The following is a 20582-nucleotide window of genomic DNA, read 5'->3' as shown; positions in this document are numbered from 1 at the left end:
CTGTTGTAAAAGATTTGAATATATAAGCAAATATAGTCCTTACTGATGGGAGTTTTACATGGTGAACATTTATTCACTATATAAACAATGTTGCAGTGAACATAATAGTATATACATCCTATAAAAATATATTCAAGAGGGTTCCTAAAAGAATTGCTGTTGAAATATATATTTTTATTTTTTTAAGTTTTTAAGTAATCTCTAAAGCCAACGTGGGGCTCAAATTCATGACCCCAAGATCAAGAGTTGCATACTCTTCTGACAAAGCCAGCCAGTAAATATATAAATGTTTAAAATATTTACAGATCCTGGGGCACCTGGGTGGCTCAGTCAGTTAAATGACCAACTCTTGATTTCAGCTCAGGTCATGACCTCAGGGTCATGAGATCAAACCCCACATGGGGCTCCATGGTGAGAGGAATCCGCTTTCCTTCTCCCTCTACCCCTTACCCCCATGCATGTGCGCACATTCTCTCTCTCAAATATCTTTTAAAAAAGATAAAATATTTATAGATCCCATCAAACTGTCCTCCAGTAGCTTTATTAACTTATTATCCCTTTAGTGTGATTGTGCCTGTTCTTCATCCCCACCAATACTGGCTGTTATAAATACTTTTGATTTTTGTTAATAGAAATAGCTAATACTACTTTATTTAACTTTGTTCAGTTTTTAATTGGGCTGTTTGCTTCTTACTGATTTCTAGGTATTTTTTTCTTTTTCTTTTTGTTTTTTATTTATTTATTTATTTATTTATTTAAGATTTTATTTATTTATTTGACAGACAGAGATCACAAGCAGGCAGAGAAGCAGCCAGAGAGAGAAGGGGGAAGCAGACTTCTTGCTGAGCAGAGAGCCCGATGTGGGGCTCGATCCCAGGATCCTGAGATCATGACCTGAGCCGAAGGCAGAGGCTTAACCCACTGAGCCACCCCCGGCGCCCCGATTGTTTCTGTTTTTATTTTTATTTTTAAATTTTTTTTATTTTTTTTAAAGATTTTATTTATTTATTTGACAGAGAGAGATCACAAGTAGATGGAGAGGCAGGGAGAGAGAGAGAGAGGGAAGCAGGCTTCCTGCTGAGCAGAGAGCCCGATGTGGGACTCGATCCCAGGACCCCGAGATCATGACCTGAGCCGAAGGCAGTGGCTTAACCCACTGAGCCACCCAGGCACCCTTGTTTCTGTTTTTAAAGAGAGAGGGAGAGAGCAAGCTGGGGGGCAGGGGGCGCGATGGGGAGAGACAAAGAGGGAGAGAATCTTCACAGACCCGACACAGGGCTTGATCTAAGGACCTTGAGATCATGACCTGAGCTAAAATCAAGAGTTGAATCCTTAACTGACTGAGCCACCCAGGCACCACATGTTTCTAGGTACTTTTTACTTGTTGTAGATGGTATTCCTTTCTGTTACATATGTTACAAAGGGGTAATGTTTCCTTCATCACTTAAGGTTCAACTCAACTAACTCCCTTCTTTGAAATTCTTGCTGATAGCTCCAGTCCACACTGCTCTGATGACCCACATCACTGAGCAGACAGGGCCCCACAGAGTCCTTACTGATTACTAATTGGATTTTACTGTTCTTTAAACTGGTATTCCTCTCATCTTCTCCCCTCTTTTCTTTTTCTTTCCTCCCCAGTCACCAACGCAAAGACTCAAAGTAGTTTTAGGGCTTACTATACTTCAGATTTGCACTTCTAATACATAGATGCTCAAGAAATGTTACTGATGGGGGCCCCTGGATGGCTCAAATCATTAAGTGTCTGCCTTCGGCTCAGGTAATGATCTCAGGGTCCTGGGATCAAGCCCCACATCAGGCTCCCTGCTCAGTGGGGAGTCTGTTTCTCCCTCTCCCTCTGCTGCTCCCCCTGCTTATGTTCTTCCCGTCAAATAAATAAAATTAAAAAAAAAAGTTACTGATGATGATGAGAGCATATACCCCTTTACATTCCAGCTTCGATGGCAGGAGTTACTCTTCCACCTCCTTTCCCACTCCCAAATGCCTCCCAGGGCTAGATAGAAAACCGAATGGGCAATGTAGCTCCATGGAAGAAAAATGAGAAGCGATGGCAACTGTTATTAACTGGAGAATACAACCATCTCAAAGAGGAATCATTACTCAATTCCAGCAAATTGTCAAGTGGGAATATAAGCTCCATGATGATAGCTTCTCCATTTTTTAAGAGCTGAAAATCTGTATTTTATCTTAAATGTGCCTTTTATTTATTTACTTTTTTATGGCATAAAGGGGATTCAGCCACTTAAAAAAAAAAGATTTTATTTATTTGACAGAGAGAGAGAGTGCACAAGTAGGCAGAGTGGCAGGGAGAGGGAGAAGCAGGCTCCCTGCTGAGCAAAGAGCCCAATGTGGGGAATGATCCCAGACTCCATTATCATGACCTGAGCCAAAGGCAAATGCTCAACTGACAGAGCGACCCAGGTGTCCCTGTTAAAAGTGCCTTTTAAATGTCAGGGGGCGCCTGGGTGGCTCAGTGGGTTAAAGCCTCTGCCTTCGGCTCAGGTCATGGTCCCAGTGTCCTGGGATCAAGCCCCACATCGGGCTCTCTGCTCAGCAGGGAACCTGCTTCCTCCCCTCTCTCTCTGCCTGCCTCTCTGCCTACTTGTGATCTCTGTCAAATAAATAAATAAAATCTTAAAAAAAAAATTAAATGTCAGGCAACATTGTGTGTTTGTTGGGCTGTGAGCATGTCGAGGTCAGACTCTGCATCTGTCTGGTATATAAGAGGAACTCAATGTTTATTTTCCCATATGTTTTCTTCCTTCTACTAGATTGAATGAAATATCCAGATCAACCAAGGAAAGATAAAAGCACTTACATAATGGCTAGTAATTAGTTGTTCTAATGTTGTTTTATTTCCACCCTTCAAACCAGACTAAGTAACACGAAGAAAGAGATCCTATTATTCATCATATCAGGTCATATTATTCATTCACACAGTAGCTGGCACAAGGAAAGGTCTTAGAAAAACTTGTCAGTCATATGTTGAACCAATGATGAATAAATGAAGACCTGACAAGGTAACCAATTTACATTTAGATTGTGAATTTACTTTTCAAATTAAGCGTCCATGTAATCAGTACTTGGTACACTGACCCAAGATGTAGGACCATCCATTAACCCCACTCTTTGTTTTACTTGGCAAATACCAGTCAATATTTAATATTGGTGGAACATGACGGGTGAAGACGTGTGGTATCTCACCATGAAAATACCACAGCTCTTTACAGCAGTCATGTCCAAACCCATGGCTGCCTAGCTTTCAACGTCAGTCTTAGCTGAAGATAGTCCCTGAGTTTTATACCTCTTGGCCCACACTTCCGCTGTTCAGGACTCCTTCCCGGGATCTCTCCGGGTGCTAGTTTCTGCAGGGCCATTCTCTGGGTATAGGCGGTTTGGAGTCTCAGTGGTGGGACGGCCTTGCTCTTTCCTCCTCTGCAGCTCCTCCCGCCGCCTTGCCTGCTGTTCACTCATGCAGTCCCTGAAGGCCTGTACCTGCGGCTGACACTGGCGCCAGTCCTGGTGTTGGGCCATGCACTCCTGTACTGCATAATGGGAAGCAGCACAGCCAGAACGGGAGATCAGCCGGTCCAGGGGGTCCTCTTCCTCATCTTCCTTCTTTACCTGTCGGGCCCAGGTATGGCCTTGAGTTGACATCTTTGGGAATCTCTGGAACATCAATGGAGGCAAGGTTAGAGTAGGGATGTGACTATGAGGTTCCCCTATTATAAATAACACTGACCAAACCTATTTTGGTTTGGTTTAGCCTATTTATGCATTTGTCTCCCATTGGAGACTATAAGCTTATTTGAGAACAGATATTCAGCCTGATTCACCCTGATGCCATCAGCAATAGGCCTGGCAAGAGAACAGATCTGCAAAATGGTCTGAACTCAATGAAATGACATCAAGTATATGAGAGTGTTTAGCATAGCACTAAATAAGCTAGAATGGATTCTGCTAATGGAATCTGAAATAGGTGAAATGTCACCTTTTTGGAGCACCTGTCTTGGATCCAACCCAAAATAATTAGTCTCTCTTCTTTTCTCCTATTAGCCTTTTCCTATGGTTGGAAAAGAACATTGTTTAACACTTGGGAGAGTACCCAAATATGGGTAGGGTTTGACATACAGGAGAAATGGAGAGTTCAGTGTGGCTGTAGCATACAATGTGCATGGGCCGGGGCAAGAGATGAGTCTGTGAGATGAGAGTGTTTAATGTGAGGTGGATTTGCCCAGACTGTCTTCCCAAGATCATCTGCTTCACAGCACCCAGTAGAAAGTAGCCTACAGAAAGAATCTGAGAAAGGTCTGAAGGGAAATAAACTCAGCCTTTACACACATTTCACATGATAGGCTTTAAAGGAAGAAGTACTCTTTAATGCCTTTCCTGTGTCTCTCTGATTCATTCAACAAAGGATCATTGAGTATGTATCATGTATGAGGCACTACGCTAGAGGATACAGGAGTGACCAAGACCGACTGAGTTCCTGCCTTAATAGTGTACAATCTATGTAATAAACAGACTACAACGCAGTGTGTACAGATATCGAAGACTGGGAACAAACACACTGGAGGAACACCTAATCCAGACATGGCAGGAACAGGCAGGGAAGGCTTCCTGGAGGAAGTGATTCCTAAACTGAGACTTGAAGGATAAATAGGAGTTAGCCAGAGATGGGGAGAAGGTCTATTCCCAATCAATGGAAGAGCAGGATCACAGGTTGAGACAGGATTTAACACAGGAAAGGAACTGAAAGTTCTGTATGGCTGAAGAATAGCATATGAAGAGAACTGTAAAACAAATGAAATTGGCCCTATGAGAAAGTATCTAATCATAGCAAGGTCTTGTTGGCCATAGTAAGCAGTGTGGAAATTACAAAGATTTAAGGACTCCAAAGCCTTACGCAAACCTGAGGAAGGAGAGGGTAAATAGGCTTTGAAAAGGGACTGGGATTGGAAACCTAGTTTTGTCACTAACTGGAAGACCTTAAGAAAATCACTTCGTAGTCTCTCTTTAAAAAAATAGTGTCTACCTCACAGAACTGTTGAAGGCTAAATGAGATAATGCACTTAAGAAGCCTGGCATGTCCAAAGAGTTCAATACATGAGTTTTATTACTGTACAGAAAAAGTGCCTTGGATTCTAACCCAAGAGATCCAGATTCGAATCCCAGCACCACGTCTTACCACACAATCTTTTTAGCTTCCTCCTTAATAATATTTAACTCATAGAATTAATGTGAGGATTAATATGATAATGAACGAGAACTGCACGGACAACAGGACTCAGTAAATGCCACGGTACTCTCACCCCACTACATCCGGCTTCAGTCTTCCCTGGAGTGAAAAGAGGAAGACCCATGCTGGGAGATCAGGGCAGGCTACACAGTCGGCAGCTGGCCTGAACTGGGAAGGCCTGGGAACGCAGAGAAATTCAATTGTCCAAGTCACCTGCAGCTACTCTCTCACTTTAACGAGAGAACGCATGCGCGCACGCGGCAGTTAGCCGCAGTCCCGCTGTGCCCGCTACGCCTCTCTGCGCAAAGACGCGGTACGCAGTGCTCACCGAACAGGTTGGACACAAGAACTCGGACGCGCGTTCTAGCACGTCGACGTCAGTTTTGCAGGCAGTTGGAACTCTTCCGACCCTCCGACCGAAAACCAACCTCTGGTTGGGGGGGGGGGGGCAGGCGGGCAACCTGAGCGCGGACGTGGGAGGGAGAGGAACCGGCCACATGTATTCATTGGTGGCCTCTCAGTATAGATCCCGCCCCCAGTCCTTCTCGCAGCCCCTTGGCGACCCACTTCCGGCAAAGAGCGGAAGAGGCGGGGTTAAGATGGCGGCGCCTCTGAGGATTCAGAGCGACTGGGCCCAAGCCCTCAGGTGAATGAAGGCCCATAACTGGGACGGAGGAGGGTAACGCGTGTTGTCTTTGCGTTAAGGAGAGCTGTATTCAGTCCAGGATAGGGATTACCTTCATCATTTGTTGAGGGATCACTGGATGTAGCAAACCCATATGGTCATTTTTCTTCGTTTTCCGCAGAGCTGTCCTGAGGCAACGTATATGTGCTGTGATCCCAGTATCAGGAATAGGATCAATGATTGGAGAAAGACAGGAAAACTGGGAGGCAGGAAGACTTTTGGGCGAGAAGTCATTTAGCAAATATTTACTGTTCGTCAGTTATTTGCAAAGATCCTACTACTCAACCACTTCCACGTTGTCTTTGAGTTTATGATGAAATCTTTGTATCCTCCTTGGACCCCTAGTGCTATGTTAGATATATTGCACAGTTCTATTCAGGAAACAATGTAACATCCACTATGTCCAGGCTGTGTGCGGGTGGAGTTTAGATGAATAATCTAAATTTAAAGGGTGGCTCCTGCCTTCAGGAAGCTGACAGTGTAATTGGGGATGCACAGCAAACCATTCATTTAACATATTTATTGATCGTATACTGTGCAGGTTGTTACACTGCACCAGGACGAGTACAGCAGTGCCGTGAATGGCAACTGTTATTACTAATAGGGGTTTTCTATTTCTAAGAGGGGTTTCTACATTGAAACCATGGTAAAGATGAAAACAGCTTTTTGCAATTAAGAAAATTATGCTTTACTATGTGAGCCAAAATAAAATACACATTACTTACTACAATAAGTTGTAAAGTAATAAAGATAAGTAATAAAGGAAGGACATTGACATTTACTGAGGGCCACCAGGTAAAGTGGTGCCTAGGAGAGAATGCTGGAGAGGAATCAGAGGAAGTAACTTGTCCAAGATTTTGTAGCCAGTGATAGAGAATTACTGTCAACCTAAAACAATCTATCTTTCTCTCTTTCTTTTTTTTTTTTTTAAAGATTTTATTTATGTATTTGACAGAGAGAGAAGGAGATCACAAGCAGGCAGAGAGGCAGGCAGAGACAGAGAGGGAAGCAGGCTCCCTGCTGAGCAGAGAGCCCGATATGGGGCTCAATCCCAGGACCCTGAGATCATGACCTGAGGAGCCTAAGGCAGAGGCTTTAACCCACTGAGCCACCCAGGCGCCCCTCTTTCTTTCTTTTTAAGATTTTATGTGTTTATTAGAGAGAGCATGAGCAGAGAGAGAGGGAGAAGCAGACTCCCCACTGAGCAGGGAGCCCAATGCGGGGCTTTATCCCAGGACCCTGGGTTCATGACCTAAGGCCAAGGCAGACACTTAACCGACTGAGCCACCCAGGTGCCCCTAAATCTTTCTGTCTTAAAAGTGTAAGTCTGGGTGTGTGTGGGGGAAGGATAGGGTGGCTGGGTTATGGACATTGGGGAGGGTATGTGCTATGGTGAGTACTGTGAATTGCGTAAGACTGATGATTCACCGACCTGTACCCCTGAAGTAAATAATACATTGTATGTTAATAAAAAAGTAAAAAAAATAAAAAAAATTGAAAAAATAAAAGTATAGGTCTTTTTCACTATAACCTAAAAATGTTAGAGTGATGAAATAAAGATTTGGATGATTGGGGCGGCGCATCCTAAAACATAAAAAGTCAGTGTGAGCTGGTGGAGTGCAGAAATTGTATACTAGTCCCATGTTTCTGTTCCTGCTTTCCAGATAGCTAGGTGGCCTTGGACAAGACACTTTCTGAGCTTCAGTTTTATCTTTAACATGGGGATAATAAAAGACATTTTCTTAAATTGTGAGGATTAATGATACTGTTTGCAAAGTGCCTAGCACAGGGCTTGGCTTACAATAATCCCAGTAAATATCTAAATATAAAGTATTTGTGATTTTTCAAAGCTGTGTAACTTATAAATGAATAGTGAACTCCCTGTTGTTGAAGTATTTGAATATTCATTTAACCTGTTTTTGAAGTATTTGAATATTCATTTAACCAATAGACATCTATGCATTAAACACTTAATGTATCAATATTTCTTTAATAAATCTTGTTTTATAATAATATAAGCCTGGATGAGATATTAGACTAGTCATACCTAAGTACTGTCCAAACTAAAGATTATATGATCTTCTTTCTCCCTTGCACCAGGGGCATCCTTTTCAGCATTGAATGAGCCTAAATAGTCTTTTGTCTCTCTTCACAGAAAGGATGAAGGGGAAGCCTGGCTGAGTTGTCACCCCCCAGGTAATGTCCATTTGCCCAAATTAATATGCCTTCTTTTAGAGGTAGGGGGATTTACTACCCTTAGAAGAGAGCTGCATACTTTCTTTTGGCTCAAACTCCTTGCACAATGCTCATAATCTTCAAATGTTCGTGACCAGTTTATGTGTAGGATATTTTATTTAGGCCCCATCACTGCAAAAGCAGTGTTCTCCTTAAGCAGATTTTCTAGATTACTGAAGCGTAACTCTATGCTATGTATTATGTGTATATACTGTGGCTAAATGCACGTGTGCATGTTGAACTTCATCTTTCATTGTGGAAGAATTTCATTTCACAGTCAGTGAAACTGAGTTTGAGATTTCTTTAGAAGGTTTTTTTTTTTAAGATTGATTTATTTTTGGCGAGGGGACTGGAGCAGAGGGAGAAGGAAAGAAACTCAAGCAGACAGTGCACTGAGTTCACACCATGGTCCAGGGCTCCATTTTGGGACCCTGAGATCACAACTCTGAGATCATGACCTGAGCCAAAATCAGGAGTTGGGTGCTTAACTGACTGTGTCACCCAGGAACCCCCTAGTAGCTTTCTCACAAATGCTGTAACTTTAAATCTTTGTATCTAATTTTTAGCTCTTGAGCATATTCCTACCAAATTAGGTTCACCCAGGCTAGGGCTTTTTTCTCTTCACCTTACCTTATACAAGTACCTTCTTTTTTTTCATGAATCAATTTCCTGCCATCTATATAGATGCCTGAATTGAATCTTCAAGGAGAACAATGTTAAATTCTTATTATTTTCCTGAGACAACGCTTCTTTTGTGTTAAGTAGGTAAACCAACTTTGTATGGCAGCCTAACTTGTCAAGGAATTGGCCAGGATGGCATCCCAGAAGTTACAGCTTCAGAAGGATTTATTGTGAATGAGATAAACAAGGTAGGTTTTTATATCCTCTAAATGACACTGGGTCTAAAACTGGGGTAATACCCATATATCCACTTTAAATATTTATACTGTTATTTATATATCTTTGTCATCTTTATTTTATTTGTATAGTAATCACAGTTTTTACTGCCTTGGATGTCAAGAGTTGTTTTTTTTTCTTTTGTAGTTACATGTGCTTTGAGATACTTTTAGTTGCATACACTTCCCTTATATCAGCGCTGTCCGATAGATGAATTATGTAAGCCACATATGTAATGTAAAAATTTTTTTTTTAAAGATTTTATTTATTTGACAGAGAGAGATCACAAGCAGGCAGAGAGGCAGGCAGAGAGAGAGGAGGAAGCAGGCTCCCTGCTGAGCAGAGAGCCCGATGCGGGGCTCGATCCCAGGACCCTGAGATCATGACCTGAGCCGAAGGCAGCGGCTTAACCCACTGAGCCACCCAGGCGCCCCATGTAATGTAAAATTTTTAAAGAGCCACATAAAAAAGGTAAAAATAGGGACACCTGGGTGGCTCAGTTGTTAAGCGGCTGCCTTCGGCTTAGGTCACGATCCCAGGGTCCTGGGATTGAGCCCCGCATTGGGCTCCCTGCTCGGCAGAAAGCCTGCTTCTCCCTTTCCTGCTTCCACTGCTTATGTTCCCTCTCTCACTGTGTCTCTCTCTGTCAAATAAATAAATAAATAAATAATCTTAAAAAAAAGTAAAAAGAAACAGGTGAAATTAATTTTAATAATATATTTTATTTAATGCAATAAATCTAAAATACTATTTCAACTTATAATTAATATTAAAAATTATTAGTGAGATATTGTACATTCCTTTTTTCTTATTGAGTTTTTGAGACCCTGTGTGTATCTTATATTTACTACACATCTCAATTCAGATTCTAATTTTTTATTGAAAATAAATAAGTAGGGGCACCTGGGTGGTTCAGTGGATTAAGCCGCTGCCTTTGGCTCAGGTCATGATCTCAGTGTCCTGGGATTGAGCCCCGAATCGGGCTCTCTGCTCAGCAGGGAGCTTGCTCGCTCCCCACTCCTGCCTGACTCTCTGCCTACTTGTGATCTCTCTCTGTCAAATAAATAAATAAAATCTTTAAAAAAAAAAAAAAAAGAAAAGAAACAAGTAAAGGTATTTAGGTTGTATAAATTTAGAGTTGAGAACATAAATTCACATACCCAGGTAGTTCCAGATATATTTAAAAAGTTTTCCAAAAACTGAGGCAAGTATCAGTTTTTAAATTAAACTTTAAATAAAATTTAAAAATGCAGTTCTTCATATATGCTGGCTGTATTTCAAATGCTCAATAATCTCTTGTGGCCAGTATCTACCATATTGGACAGCATAGCCTTTACAGTGTATCTGACTAGGCCTTGATGAAGACCTACATAAATAGTAGTTTTTCTCATTGTCTTTGAGGTGAGTAGATAGCCAAACTAAGTATTGCAGAACCCATGACCTGGTGAGGTGTGTAATTAAATTTTTTTCAGTTGTGAAATATTTCAGGTATATTGATAAGAATGGATACTTTGTTTTTTTTTTTAATTTTTTTTATTTTTTTAACTTGACAGAGATCACAAGTAGGCAGAGAGGCAGGCAGAGAGAGCGAGAGAGAGCGAGAGAGAGGAGGAAGCAGGCTCCCTGCTGAGCAGAGAGCCCGATGCGGGGCTCGATCCCAGGACCCTGGGATCACGACCCGAGCCGAAGGCAGAGGCTTCAACCCACTGAGCCACCCAGGCGCCCTGGATACTTTGTTTTTTACATAAGACTTTAAATGTTAATTTATTCCAATTTGTGAAAGTCAATAGGCTGTATGTTATTATATATTTTTTGCATTTTTCAGAAAGAGCTATGGCATAGTAGAAACTGTCAGAAGATCTGAGTTCAAGTTTTAGTTAACTCTGACACTAGTAATATGATTCTTGGACAAATATAACTTAGTTCTCTGAGCCTGTTTCCTCATTTACAAAATGGAGGAGATGTGCTACCTATAGACTGATTAACATGGAGTGAGACTGCATATGAATGAAACTAAAATCTTACAAAAGTGAGTTGTTGTTCATCATAACAATCCTGTGGGATTGGCATTTTAAATTTCCATTTTGCATATAACCAAAAAGACTCAGAGACATTAATTAACCCTAATAATCAAAGCTAATTAGACTGTATGCCAGAATTGAAACCAGATCTATAAACTTCCAGGTATGGACACTACCTTGCAAGCCTACATTTTTCCCAGGTGTTTTGCCCATATCCATCCATAGCTTCAGTGCTGACTTCCTTTCTTCCCTTCATACTTAGGCCCTCATACAGTCCTTACCTCTTCCAACATTATTGCTAATTTCTGTCTTGTACCTGCTGGGTCAGACAGTAAATGCTTATGGTTGAGCATTCATTTGTTTCCTAATTGCCATGAGTCACTTTGCTCTTTGATGTTGCTGCATTGTTCTCTTGAACAGTAGATTATGCTTAAATATCTAAACCTGGAGGATAAAAATGTTTGACTTTGAATTTTATCTTAGTGTGGAATGCCCACACTCCTCTGACCCCCCCACCCTGAATTTTATGTTTTGATATCTCTTGCAGCTTTTCATTACAATATTTTGATTAACAGCATGATTCTCTACTGCTGATATTGGAAGGTAGTTCAACATTTCTCTTCCTCCATAGTTTGTTTATGGATTAAAGGTTGATTTGGTCAATTGATGAGCAGGAGAAAACTACTAATTCTTGAAATCTTTCACATAATTAGTCCCAAAGAAATGAAGTTTTCTGAGAACAAACACAATTCTTATAGATGCCTGAACACTAAGTTCGTGGAGTTCCTTGAATCCTTGCTGGTAGGAATATTTAAGCCAGGAGAGTTTAGCTGACACTCTAGTTTTGGGTATAGGAGGTAATTCCAAATCCAGTCAACTCTCTTGCAGCTGTATGGGCTTTCTTATGGGGTTAGAAGCAAAATTCATTTGATGAAAAGACTGCAGGCAGCCACATATGGCTATGCTGGCTAAGAAAATGCTATTTATATAGACAGATATTCTAATTGCCTTTTTAAAAAAAGATTTTATTTATTTATTTGACAGAGAGAGAGATCACAAGTAGGCAGAGAGGTTGGGGGAAGCAGGCTCCCCACTGAGCAGAGAGCCTGATGTGGGACTTGATCCCAGGACCCTGAGATCATGACCTGAGCGGAAGGCAGAGGCTTAACCCACTGAGCCACCCAGGCGCTCCTCTAATTGCCTTTTTAAACGAGTAGAAGACTTGTAGTAAGAGCATTTTGATTTTTAGTGATGAGAATGTTACTACTTTGAAATTGTTCTTTCTAAAGAACTGTGAGGACCTGTGTTTGCTATGTATATATTAGTCTTTTTTTTTTTTTAAGATTTTTATTTATTTATTTGACAGAGAGAGATCACAAGTAGACGGAGAGGCAGGCAGAGAGAGAGAGGGAAACAGGCTCCCCGCTGAGCAGAGAGCCCGACGCGGGACTCGATCCCAGGACCTTGAGATCATGACCTGAGCCGAAGGCAGTGGCTTAACCCACTGAGCCACCCAGGCGCCCCTGTATATATTAGTCTTAAAAGAGTTTTAGAAAATCTTGACTTTGGAAGACATTTTCACTGTTCAGTAGAACTTCCAAAAACTTTGAAGTACTGCTGCAGAAGAGATAACAGGTTGGGGCTGTTTGGCAAGTGTAACTCTACTCAGCTCCCTATAGGAGGTACACACTTAGGTGGTTGTTTTGGTATTCAGCCATTTAGATTAAAGGACTCATATTGCAAGAATCCCTGAAGGGTTTACTAAGCCTTTTATACCTCTATACATGCTACCTTGAAACACCAACATACTTAATCTTAAATGGTTACAAAGGCTGCCTTGTGCAAGTCCTATCACCTGAACCTAACATCTTTTTCTAGATATAATTTGAATGTCACCATTCAACTATGTCACCAGTGTTTTCTTGCTACAGTAGTTGAAAGATATGTTATAATGACTAGCAAAACACGTGAGGAATTAATACAGCTGTGGGGCGATGAGCCGTCTATGAACATGGATGAACTGTTGGAATGGGCGCTGCAAGCCTGACCAGGGCCTACAGATTGTATAAGTGTACCATAATTTACCAGTTTTTTTCTGTGGTAACTATAGATATCCATAGTCTTAACATTTTTTCTTAAAGTTCCTGTAGGCAGTAAGTTAGCTTTTAGACTAGTCTTTTAGGTGCTAGACTTGGAATCTGGTTGGTGATGTTTTCTCCTATCTGTTAATCCCATTCCTTGCCCCACTGCTAACTGAGAGTACTCATATTAGATTTTCTTTGAAAAATTAATGCTCTCATATTAGTATCTTACTGTTGGTTTATCTTCTGTGGGAGTTTACTTCAATATAAAAAGATAAGGGCAGCTAAACAATACCAAATTACATTGTGGCCCTTTGCAATAAAAGGACTGCTAATCTATAAGGGAGTGGTAGTGTTGTGAGCTGGCAAAGGAGGATTAGAAAGGGTACATTTAAAAAGTTAGAATTTCCAGGGGCACCTGGGTGGCTCAGTGGGTTAAAGACTCTGCCTTCGGCTCAGGTCATGGTCTCAGGGTCCTGGGATCAAGCCCTGCATCGTGTTCTCTCTGCTCATCAGGGAGCCTGCTTCCCCCTCTCTCTCTGCCTGCCTCTCTACTTGTGATCTCTCTCTGTCAAATAAAAAAATAAATTCTTTAAAAAAAAAAAAAAGTTAGAATTTCCAGGGCATCTGGGTAGCTCAGTGGGTTAAGCCTCTGCCTTCGGCTCAGATCATGATCGCAGGGTCCTGGGATCAAGCCACACATTGGGCTCTGTGCTAAGCAGGGAACCTGCTTCCCCCTCTCTCTCTGCCTGCCTCTCTGCCTACTTGTGATCTCTGTCTGTCAAATAAATAAATAATAAAATCTTTTAAAAAAAAGTTAGAATTTCCTATCATCTACGTTTTCTTTAAGAGCCTTTCATTCCACTGGAGTAACTTTACTGATGAATTTCTTCTTTCCCTCTCTATTTAGAAAAGCATTCATATTTCTTGTCCGAAGGAAAATGCATCCTCAAAGTTTTTGGCACCATACACTACTTTTTCCAGAATTCATTCAAAGAGTGTAAGTATTTTGATAAAATGAGAGAATATAATGACATGTTAATTTTTCATTTCGTCTGCTTGAGTGCTGTAAACATAATTAATGTGTCTTTCATTTACTGTGTATTAAGGTACCATAGCTGAAGTGTTTAGTTTTTTTGCTTGGCAAAACTGGTATTTGGGGCCACATAGAATATGTATATAAATCCACTCACTGGCAATTTTAGAGAGTGGAATTGTCTGAGGTTTACTTATTTATGTTTTAACAGAGCTGCTTAGTGGCTTTTGGATAATGATAGTAGTTGTGTTTATGTAATTTGCCATTGTTTATATTTCTGTCGCATTGCCTACAGGACAGGGATGTTTTATCAAAATTCCAAGTACAGCATATTGAGGAATAATTTTCAGAGGTCTCTCTGATAATGCCCTTTCTACTACCATGATCTTTTTGGAAGCATAAATGAGAAATATTTGGATAAACTGATTATATTAAAGCCTTCCATTATATTGTGTAGTACATTTTACAAAATGGCTATTTTTTATCCTTATTATAAAACAGACATAGTTTACGTGATGAAAATTTAGGAACTATCAAAAGGTGAAAAATCACTCACATTCTACAACCTAAAGTAACTAAAGTACTATTGTGAACTTCTGTTACAAATGCTGTATTAATAATACAGTAGTAATAGCTACTATGTGTCTGCACCATGTGATTGTGTGCTATGTATCTGCACCATGTGAAGCTTTATGTATTATTTCACTCAATTGTCATCTTTTTTCTTTCTTTTATTTTAAAAGATTTTATTTATTCATTAGAGAGAGTGTAAGAGAGAGAGAGTGTGCGTAAGCAGGGGGACAGGCAGAAGGAGAGGGAGAGCTGACTGCCCACTGAGCAGGGAGCTTGGTGTGGGACTTGATATTGAAGTCAGACATTTAACCAACTGAGCCACTCAGGCACGCCGCCCTGTCTTTTTTCTTTAAATATTTTACCAAAATAGGTTTTTATAGTATATACTGTTTTATAACTTGTATTCTATTCCTTAATAATGTGTACATCATTGTATGTCATCTTTCTTCATATTCTTTTTTTTTCCCAGAGTATCTTTTAAAAAATTTTTTTTATTTTTTAAAAGATTTTATTTATTTATTTGACAGGGAGCAATCACAAGTAGGCAGAGAGGCAGGCAGAGAGAAAGGGCTCAATCCCAGGACCCTGAGATCATGACCTGAGCTGAAGCCAGAGGCTTAACCCACTGAGCCACCCTGGTGCCCCTCTGCATATTCTTTTAAGAGCTGCATAGTATTCCTACTGTATGATTTACTACAATTCATTTTTCCAATCTTATATTACTGGACTTTCAGGTATTTTTGATTTCCTGATTTTATACTTTGATGATTTGGCTAACCCTTTATTCACAAAGTTAGGAAGAAATTAGAATACATTTTTTTTTTTTAAAGATTTTATTTATTTATTTGTCATAGAGAGAGAAGCGAGTGTGAGCACAGGCAGACAGAGTGGCAGGCAGAGGCAGAGGGAGAAGCAGGCTCCCTGCCAAGCAAGGAGCCCGATGTGGGACTCGATCCCAGGACGCTGGGATCATGACCTTAGCCGAAGGCAGCTGCTTAACCAACTGAGCCACCCAGGCGTCCCGAAATTAGAATACATTTATAAAATAGAGTTGCTGAGTCATGGGAAGTGCAAGTTATAAGGCTTTTGGTATGTTCTGACTTCCACTTAACTAATTTATGGAGTTAACTATTGCCCTGCCTTTCCTGTGTAAAACGTACTAACTGATGCTCACAGCACGTTCACGGCTTGTAAGCTCTTCTCTGGGATCTACATACTGCGATACTACTGGTTAAATTGAATGCTTACCAAGGATAAGTTACATTATCAATTATATTGTTTTTGAAACTTTGTTAATTAAATACAGTAAACCAATGTAATATGAGGATGAAAAGACAGAGTGCTTATGTCTTTGAAAACTAAATGGTTGCTTTGGAAAGCCTTGATAAAGAAGAGATTTTTTTAAAAAACAGCTATAGGGGCGCCTCGGTGGCTCAGTGGGTTGAAGCCTCTGCCTTCGGCCCGGGTCATGATCCCAGGGTCCTGGGATTGAGCCCTGCATCGGGCTGTCTGCTCCGCAGGGAGCCTGCTTCATCTTCTCTCTCTCTCTCTGCCTGCCTCTCTGCCTACTTGTGATCTCTGTCTGTCAAATAAATAAATAAATAAATAAATCTTTAAAAAAAAAAAACAGCTATAATAGAAGCACATGGGTGGCTCAGTCAAGTGTCTGGTTCATGATTTCAGCTGAGGTCATCATCTCAGGGTCTTGGGATCAAGCCCCATCTCGGCTCCTGACTCAGCAGGGAGTCTGCTAAGATTCTCTCTCTCCCTCTTCCCCTCCCTCCACCAACAAATCTCTAAAATAAATTTTAAAATAATGGCTATAATATGTGTGGGCAAGAGAAATGCAAACTGTTATGGAAAAGATTTCTTGTAAAAATCCTAGGTGAATTTTGCTCTTAGATTGCTTTATAAATGTGAATAAAGATTTGCCTTGCTTTAAAGAAATCAAGTTATGAATTGTGCCTTTTGATTTATAGTTTATTACAAGAAAGTAATATTACAAGAAAGGTTATTATAAGAAATATAGTTTATTACAAGAAGGTGAAACTTCCTTTTTTGACTTTAAAACATTTTAATAATGTGTATACTTTTTAAAAAAATTTTTAAATGTAAATTTAATTAATTAACATATAACGTACTATTAGTTTCAGAGGTAGAGTTCGGTGATTCATCAGTCTTACATACCACCCAGTGCTCATTACATCATGTGCCCTCCTTACTTTTCATCACCCAGTTACCCCATCCCCTCCTCTTCCTCTCCTCTCAAGCAACCCTCAGTTTGTTTCCTATGATTAAGGGTTCTTATGGTTTTTGTCTCTCTCTGGTTTCATCTTGTTTCATTTCTCCCTCTCTTTCCCTGTAATCTTCTGTTTTGCTTCTTAAATTCCACATATGAATGAGATCATATGATAATTGTCTTTCTCAAATTGATTTATTTCGCTTGGCATAATACCCTCTAGTTCCATCAACATCATTGCAAATGGCAAGATTTCATTTTTTGATGGCTGAGTAGTATTCCATTATGTATATATACCACATCTTTTTTTTTTTTTTAAAGATTTTATTTATTTATTTGACAGATCACAAGTAGGCAGAGAGGCAGGCAGAGAGAGAGGAGGGAGCAGGCTCCCCGCCGAGCAGAGAGCCCGATGCGGGGCTCGATCCCAGGACCCTGAGATCCTGACCTGAGCCGAAGGCAGTGGCTTAACCCACTGAGCCACCCAGGCGCCCCTCTTTTTTTTTTTTTTTAAGATTTTATTTATTTATTTGACAGAGATCACAAGTAGGCAGAGAGACAGGCGGGGATTGGGGGAAGCAGGCACCCTGCTGAGCAGAGAGCCCCATGTGGGGCTCCATACCAGGACCCTGGGATCATGACCTGAGCCGAAGGCAGAGGTTTTAACCCACTGAGCCACCCAGGCGCCCCTATACCACATCTTCTTTACCCATTCATCTGTCTGTGAACATCTGGACCCTTTCCATAGTTTGGCTATTGTGAACATTGCTCTTAGAAACATTGGGGTGCACGTGTTCCTTCAAATCAACATTTTTGTATCCTTTGGATAAATACCTAGCAGTACAACTGCTGAGTCATAGGGTAACTCTATTTTCAGCTTTCTGAGGAAACTCCATGCTGTTTTCCAGAGTGGCTGTACCAGCTTGCATTCCCACCAACAGTGAAAGAGAGTTCCCCTTTCTCTGCATCCTCACCAACATCAATTATTTCCTGACTTGTTAGTTTTAGCCATTCTGACCAGTATGAAGTGGTTATCTTATTGTATTTTAATTTGTATTTCCTTGATGCTGAGTGATGTTGAGCATTTTTTCATGTGTCTTTTGGCCATTTAGATGTCTTTGGAGAAATGTCTGTTCATATCTTCTGCCATTTCTTGACTGGATTATTCTTTGGGTGTTGAGTTTGATAAGTTCTTTATAAATTTTGGATACTAGCCCTTTATCTGATATGTTACTTGCAAATATCTTCTCCCATTCTGTCAGTTGTCTCTTTATAATTGTTATTTTGAAATCTAGTTCTGACATATTACTCACATCCATACTGATTAGGTCTCTGGCAGTCAGTACTGCCTCTAGTTCTCTTTCTTGAGGTGAGTTTTTCCATCTTGTCATTCTGTTCAGAGAACAGATGAGTGAGAGAACAAAATAGTAATATGGCAACAAAGACCCCAGAGATCTGAAACGGAAAAAAAAAAATTTTTTTTTAAAGTATACAATCAGTCAGGTGAACAGAATAGAGCAATGTACTGCATCCTGTGTGTATTTTGCTTGTTTGTTAGAAAACTATATTCCAAAATTGTAAAGAAAGAAAAACTTATATACGTACAAAAATACAGTTAAATACAATGAAAGGTTAGAATATACTATAAAAATGAAAATTAAAAGCCAAAAAAAAAAAAAAAAAGAAAATATAGTCAGACAGGTGAATAGAACAGAGCAATACACTTTAATCTGGGTGTATTTTGGTCTATTTGTTAGAAGAAACTATATCCCAAAATTGTAAAGAAAGAAAAACTTAACTGTCACCACTGCTAACATGAATAGCTTATAAGGGCAGGCCTGCACTGACATGGAGTGGGAGTAGGAGCTTCAATTGCTGGTTTGCCAAGAAGTTCCTCAAGGGCGGGGACAGCTCCTCAGGCCCATGCACCGACCTCTTCAGGCACTATCAGCAGTGTGTTTAGAGAGCAATAAAGGAGAAGGAGACTCCCATTGAGGGATTGGAATTCATGGGCCATGCAAAGAAAAGCCTGAAAGCTCTTCTTGACCTTGACAGTCACCTTGAAAATAGACTCCTTCAGTTAGGAAAATGAGGACACTGGATTTTGTCAATTAAAGCTGTGAAAATAGCCATTGATTTGATGAGGAGTTTAGGAGGGAGGAATTTTCTTTCCTCCTTGATTTCCTCTCACTTGTAAAAGATGCGTCACTCTTTGCTTTGAGGTGATTTTTCACTTGCTCTGGCATCTTAGAGGAACTCCATGTGTTGAAACTGAATGATTTCTTAGGATTATGGTTGTAGTACTTGGTCTGGGATCAGACTTACATAACCTTTGTATATAAATACTGATAAACTGATAAACTTGTCAGGATGTTTAGGGCTGCCTAACTTCTTGAGTTTTGCTGTGAAGGACATTGGGTACCTTGTACTAGGGTTGTTATTCATGGAAGCAGTTGGTTAGGATCTCTCTTTTCTCTCAAGGAGCTAATGCTCTGAAAAGGGATCCCAGCCCAACAATTTTAATCAATGCTTGGGAGAACAATTTTATTTTTATATGATAATTTTTAAGATTGCTGGTGGACTGGGTTAGCCAAGAGGAAGACAGCTTTAAGAATTCCCTACCTTGGGGCGCCTGGGTGGCTCAGTGGGTTAAAGCCTCTGCCCTCGGCTCGGGTCATGATCTCGGGGTCCTGGGATCGAGCCCCGCATGGGGCTCTCCTCTCGGCGGGGAGCCTGCTTCTTCCTTTCTCTCTGTCTGCCTCTCTGCCTACTTGTGGTCTCTGTCTGTCAAATAAATAAATAAATCTTGGAAAAAAAAAAAAAGAATTCCCTGCCTTAAGAAGAGGTGTCAGATTCTGATTAAATGTGAAAGCTTGGGGGCGCCTGGGTGGCTCAGTGGGTTAAAGCATCTGCCTTTGGCTCAGGTCATGATCCCAGGGTCCTGGGATCGAACCCCGCATCGGGCTCTCTGCTCAACAGGGAGCCTGCTTCCCTTCCTCTCCCTCTGCCTGCCTCTCTGCCTACTTGTGATCTCTGTCTTTCAAATAAATATATAAAATTTTAAAAAAAAATGTGAAAGCTTGAAGAATGTTGCGGTATACACCATTTCAGAGCTTATAGTGTAGTTTAGGAATTAAGTTCCTTGGAGTAACAATGGAGGAAGATGTAAATTACAAACATTTGCCGTTGCCAGCTTTCATCCCGAGTCAATTAATTAAGCCAACATGTATTATCATAAAACTGCCAAAATGCTGTATCTGGTTAAATGGGAGAAGAGTTTGTTTTATTTGCCTTGGGTACCTGCCCTGCCCTGTAATGTCTGTAATCATGGAGATGGAATAAATTGTAACATTTAGTTTTCAAAAGAAAAAGAAAAAGAAAAGAAAAATTCATATATATACAAAAATAACATTAAATACATTGAGGGCACCTGGGTGGCTCAGTGGTGTAAAGCCTCTGCCTTCCGCTCAGATCCTGATCCCCAGGTCCTGGGATTCAGCCCCTGCATTGGACTCTCTGCTCAGCGGGGAGCCTGCTTCCCCCTCTCTCTCTCCCTGC

The 20582-nt window shown here is 40.6% G+C and overlaps 2 protein-coding genes and 1 pseudogene across 7 annotated transcripts in view; 2 read left to right on the top strand and 1 right to left on the bottom strand.

Annotated features, from left to right (window-relative positions):
* Positions 1-2850: 2850 nt before the first annotated feature.
* On the bottom strand, positions 2851-5768 carry LOC125078413 (cytochrome c oxidase assembly factor 4 homolog, mitochondrial). Of its 3 annotated transcripts, none has more exons than XM_047691059.1 (2): positions 5586-5768; positions 2851-3687 (listed from the first exon to the last, which is right to left on the bottom strand). In XM_047691059.1, exons 1-2 carry the CDS (start codon positions 5754-5756, stop codon positions 3346-3348), a joined length of 513 nt encoding a protein of 170 aa, XP_047547015.1. In that variant the 5' UTR covers positions 5757-5768; the 3' UTR covers positions 2851-3345. The 3 variants fall into 3 exon arrangements, with proteins under 3 accessions (XP_047547015.1, XP_047547017.1, XP_047547016.1); XM_047691061.1 differs by having other exon boundaries at positions 5471-5604; XM_047691060.1 differs by lacking the exon at positions 5586-5768 and adding an exon at positions 5331-5447.
* A 7-nt stretch (positions 5769-5775) lies between these two features.
* The window catches only part of PAAF1 (proteasomal ATPase associated factor 1), a 43898-nt gene continuing 29091 nt past the window's right edge, over positions 5776-20582 (top strand). Inside the window, exons 1-4 of one of the 4 annotated variants that reach the window (XR_007120885.1) lie at positions 5776-5903; positions 8098-8138; positions 8943-9046; positions 14087-14176. Coding sequence is in view for 2 of the 4 variants with exons in the window: in XM_047691053.1 (XP_047547009.1) it covers positions 5857-5903; positions 8098-8138; positions 8943-9046; positions 14087-14176 (282 nt within the window). In the remaining 2 variants the exon portion in view is untranslated. Of the gene's footprint in view, positions 5937-8097; positions 8139-8942; positions 9047-14086; positions 14177-20582 lie in introns of all 4 variants that reach the window. The other 3 variants (XR_007120884.1, XM_047691053.1, XM_047691054.1) reach the window with 3 other exon arrangements.
* Positions 18840-19612, top strand: LOC125078414 (TP53-regulated inhibitor of apoptosis 1-like; annotated as a pseudogene).

The sequence above is a fragment of the Lutra lutra genome, chromosome 10, assembly GCF_902655055.1.
Source record: "Lutra lutra chromosome 10, mLutLut1.2, whole genome shotgun sequence".
Classification (NCBI taxonomy): domain Eukaryota; kingdom Metazoa; phylum Chordata; class Mammalia; order Carnivora; family Mustelidae; genus Lutra; species Lutra lutra.
The sequence above is the reverse complement of the archived record's forward strand: the minus strand, read 5'-3'. Positions and strand labels throughout refer to the sequence as shown.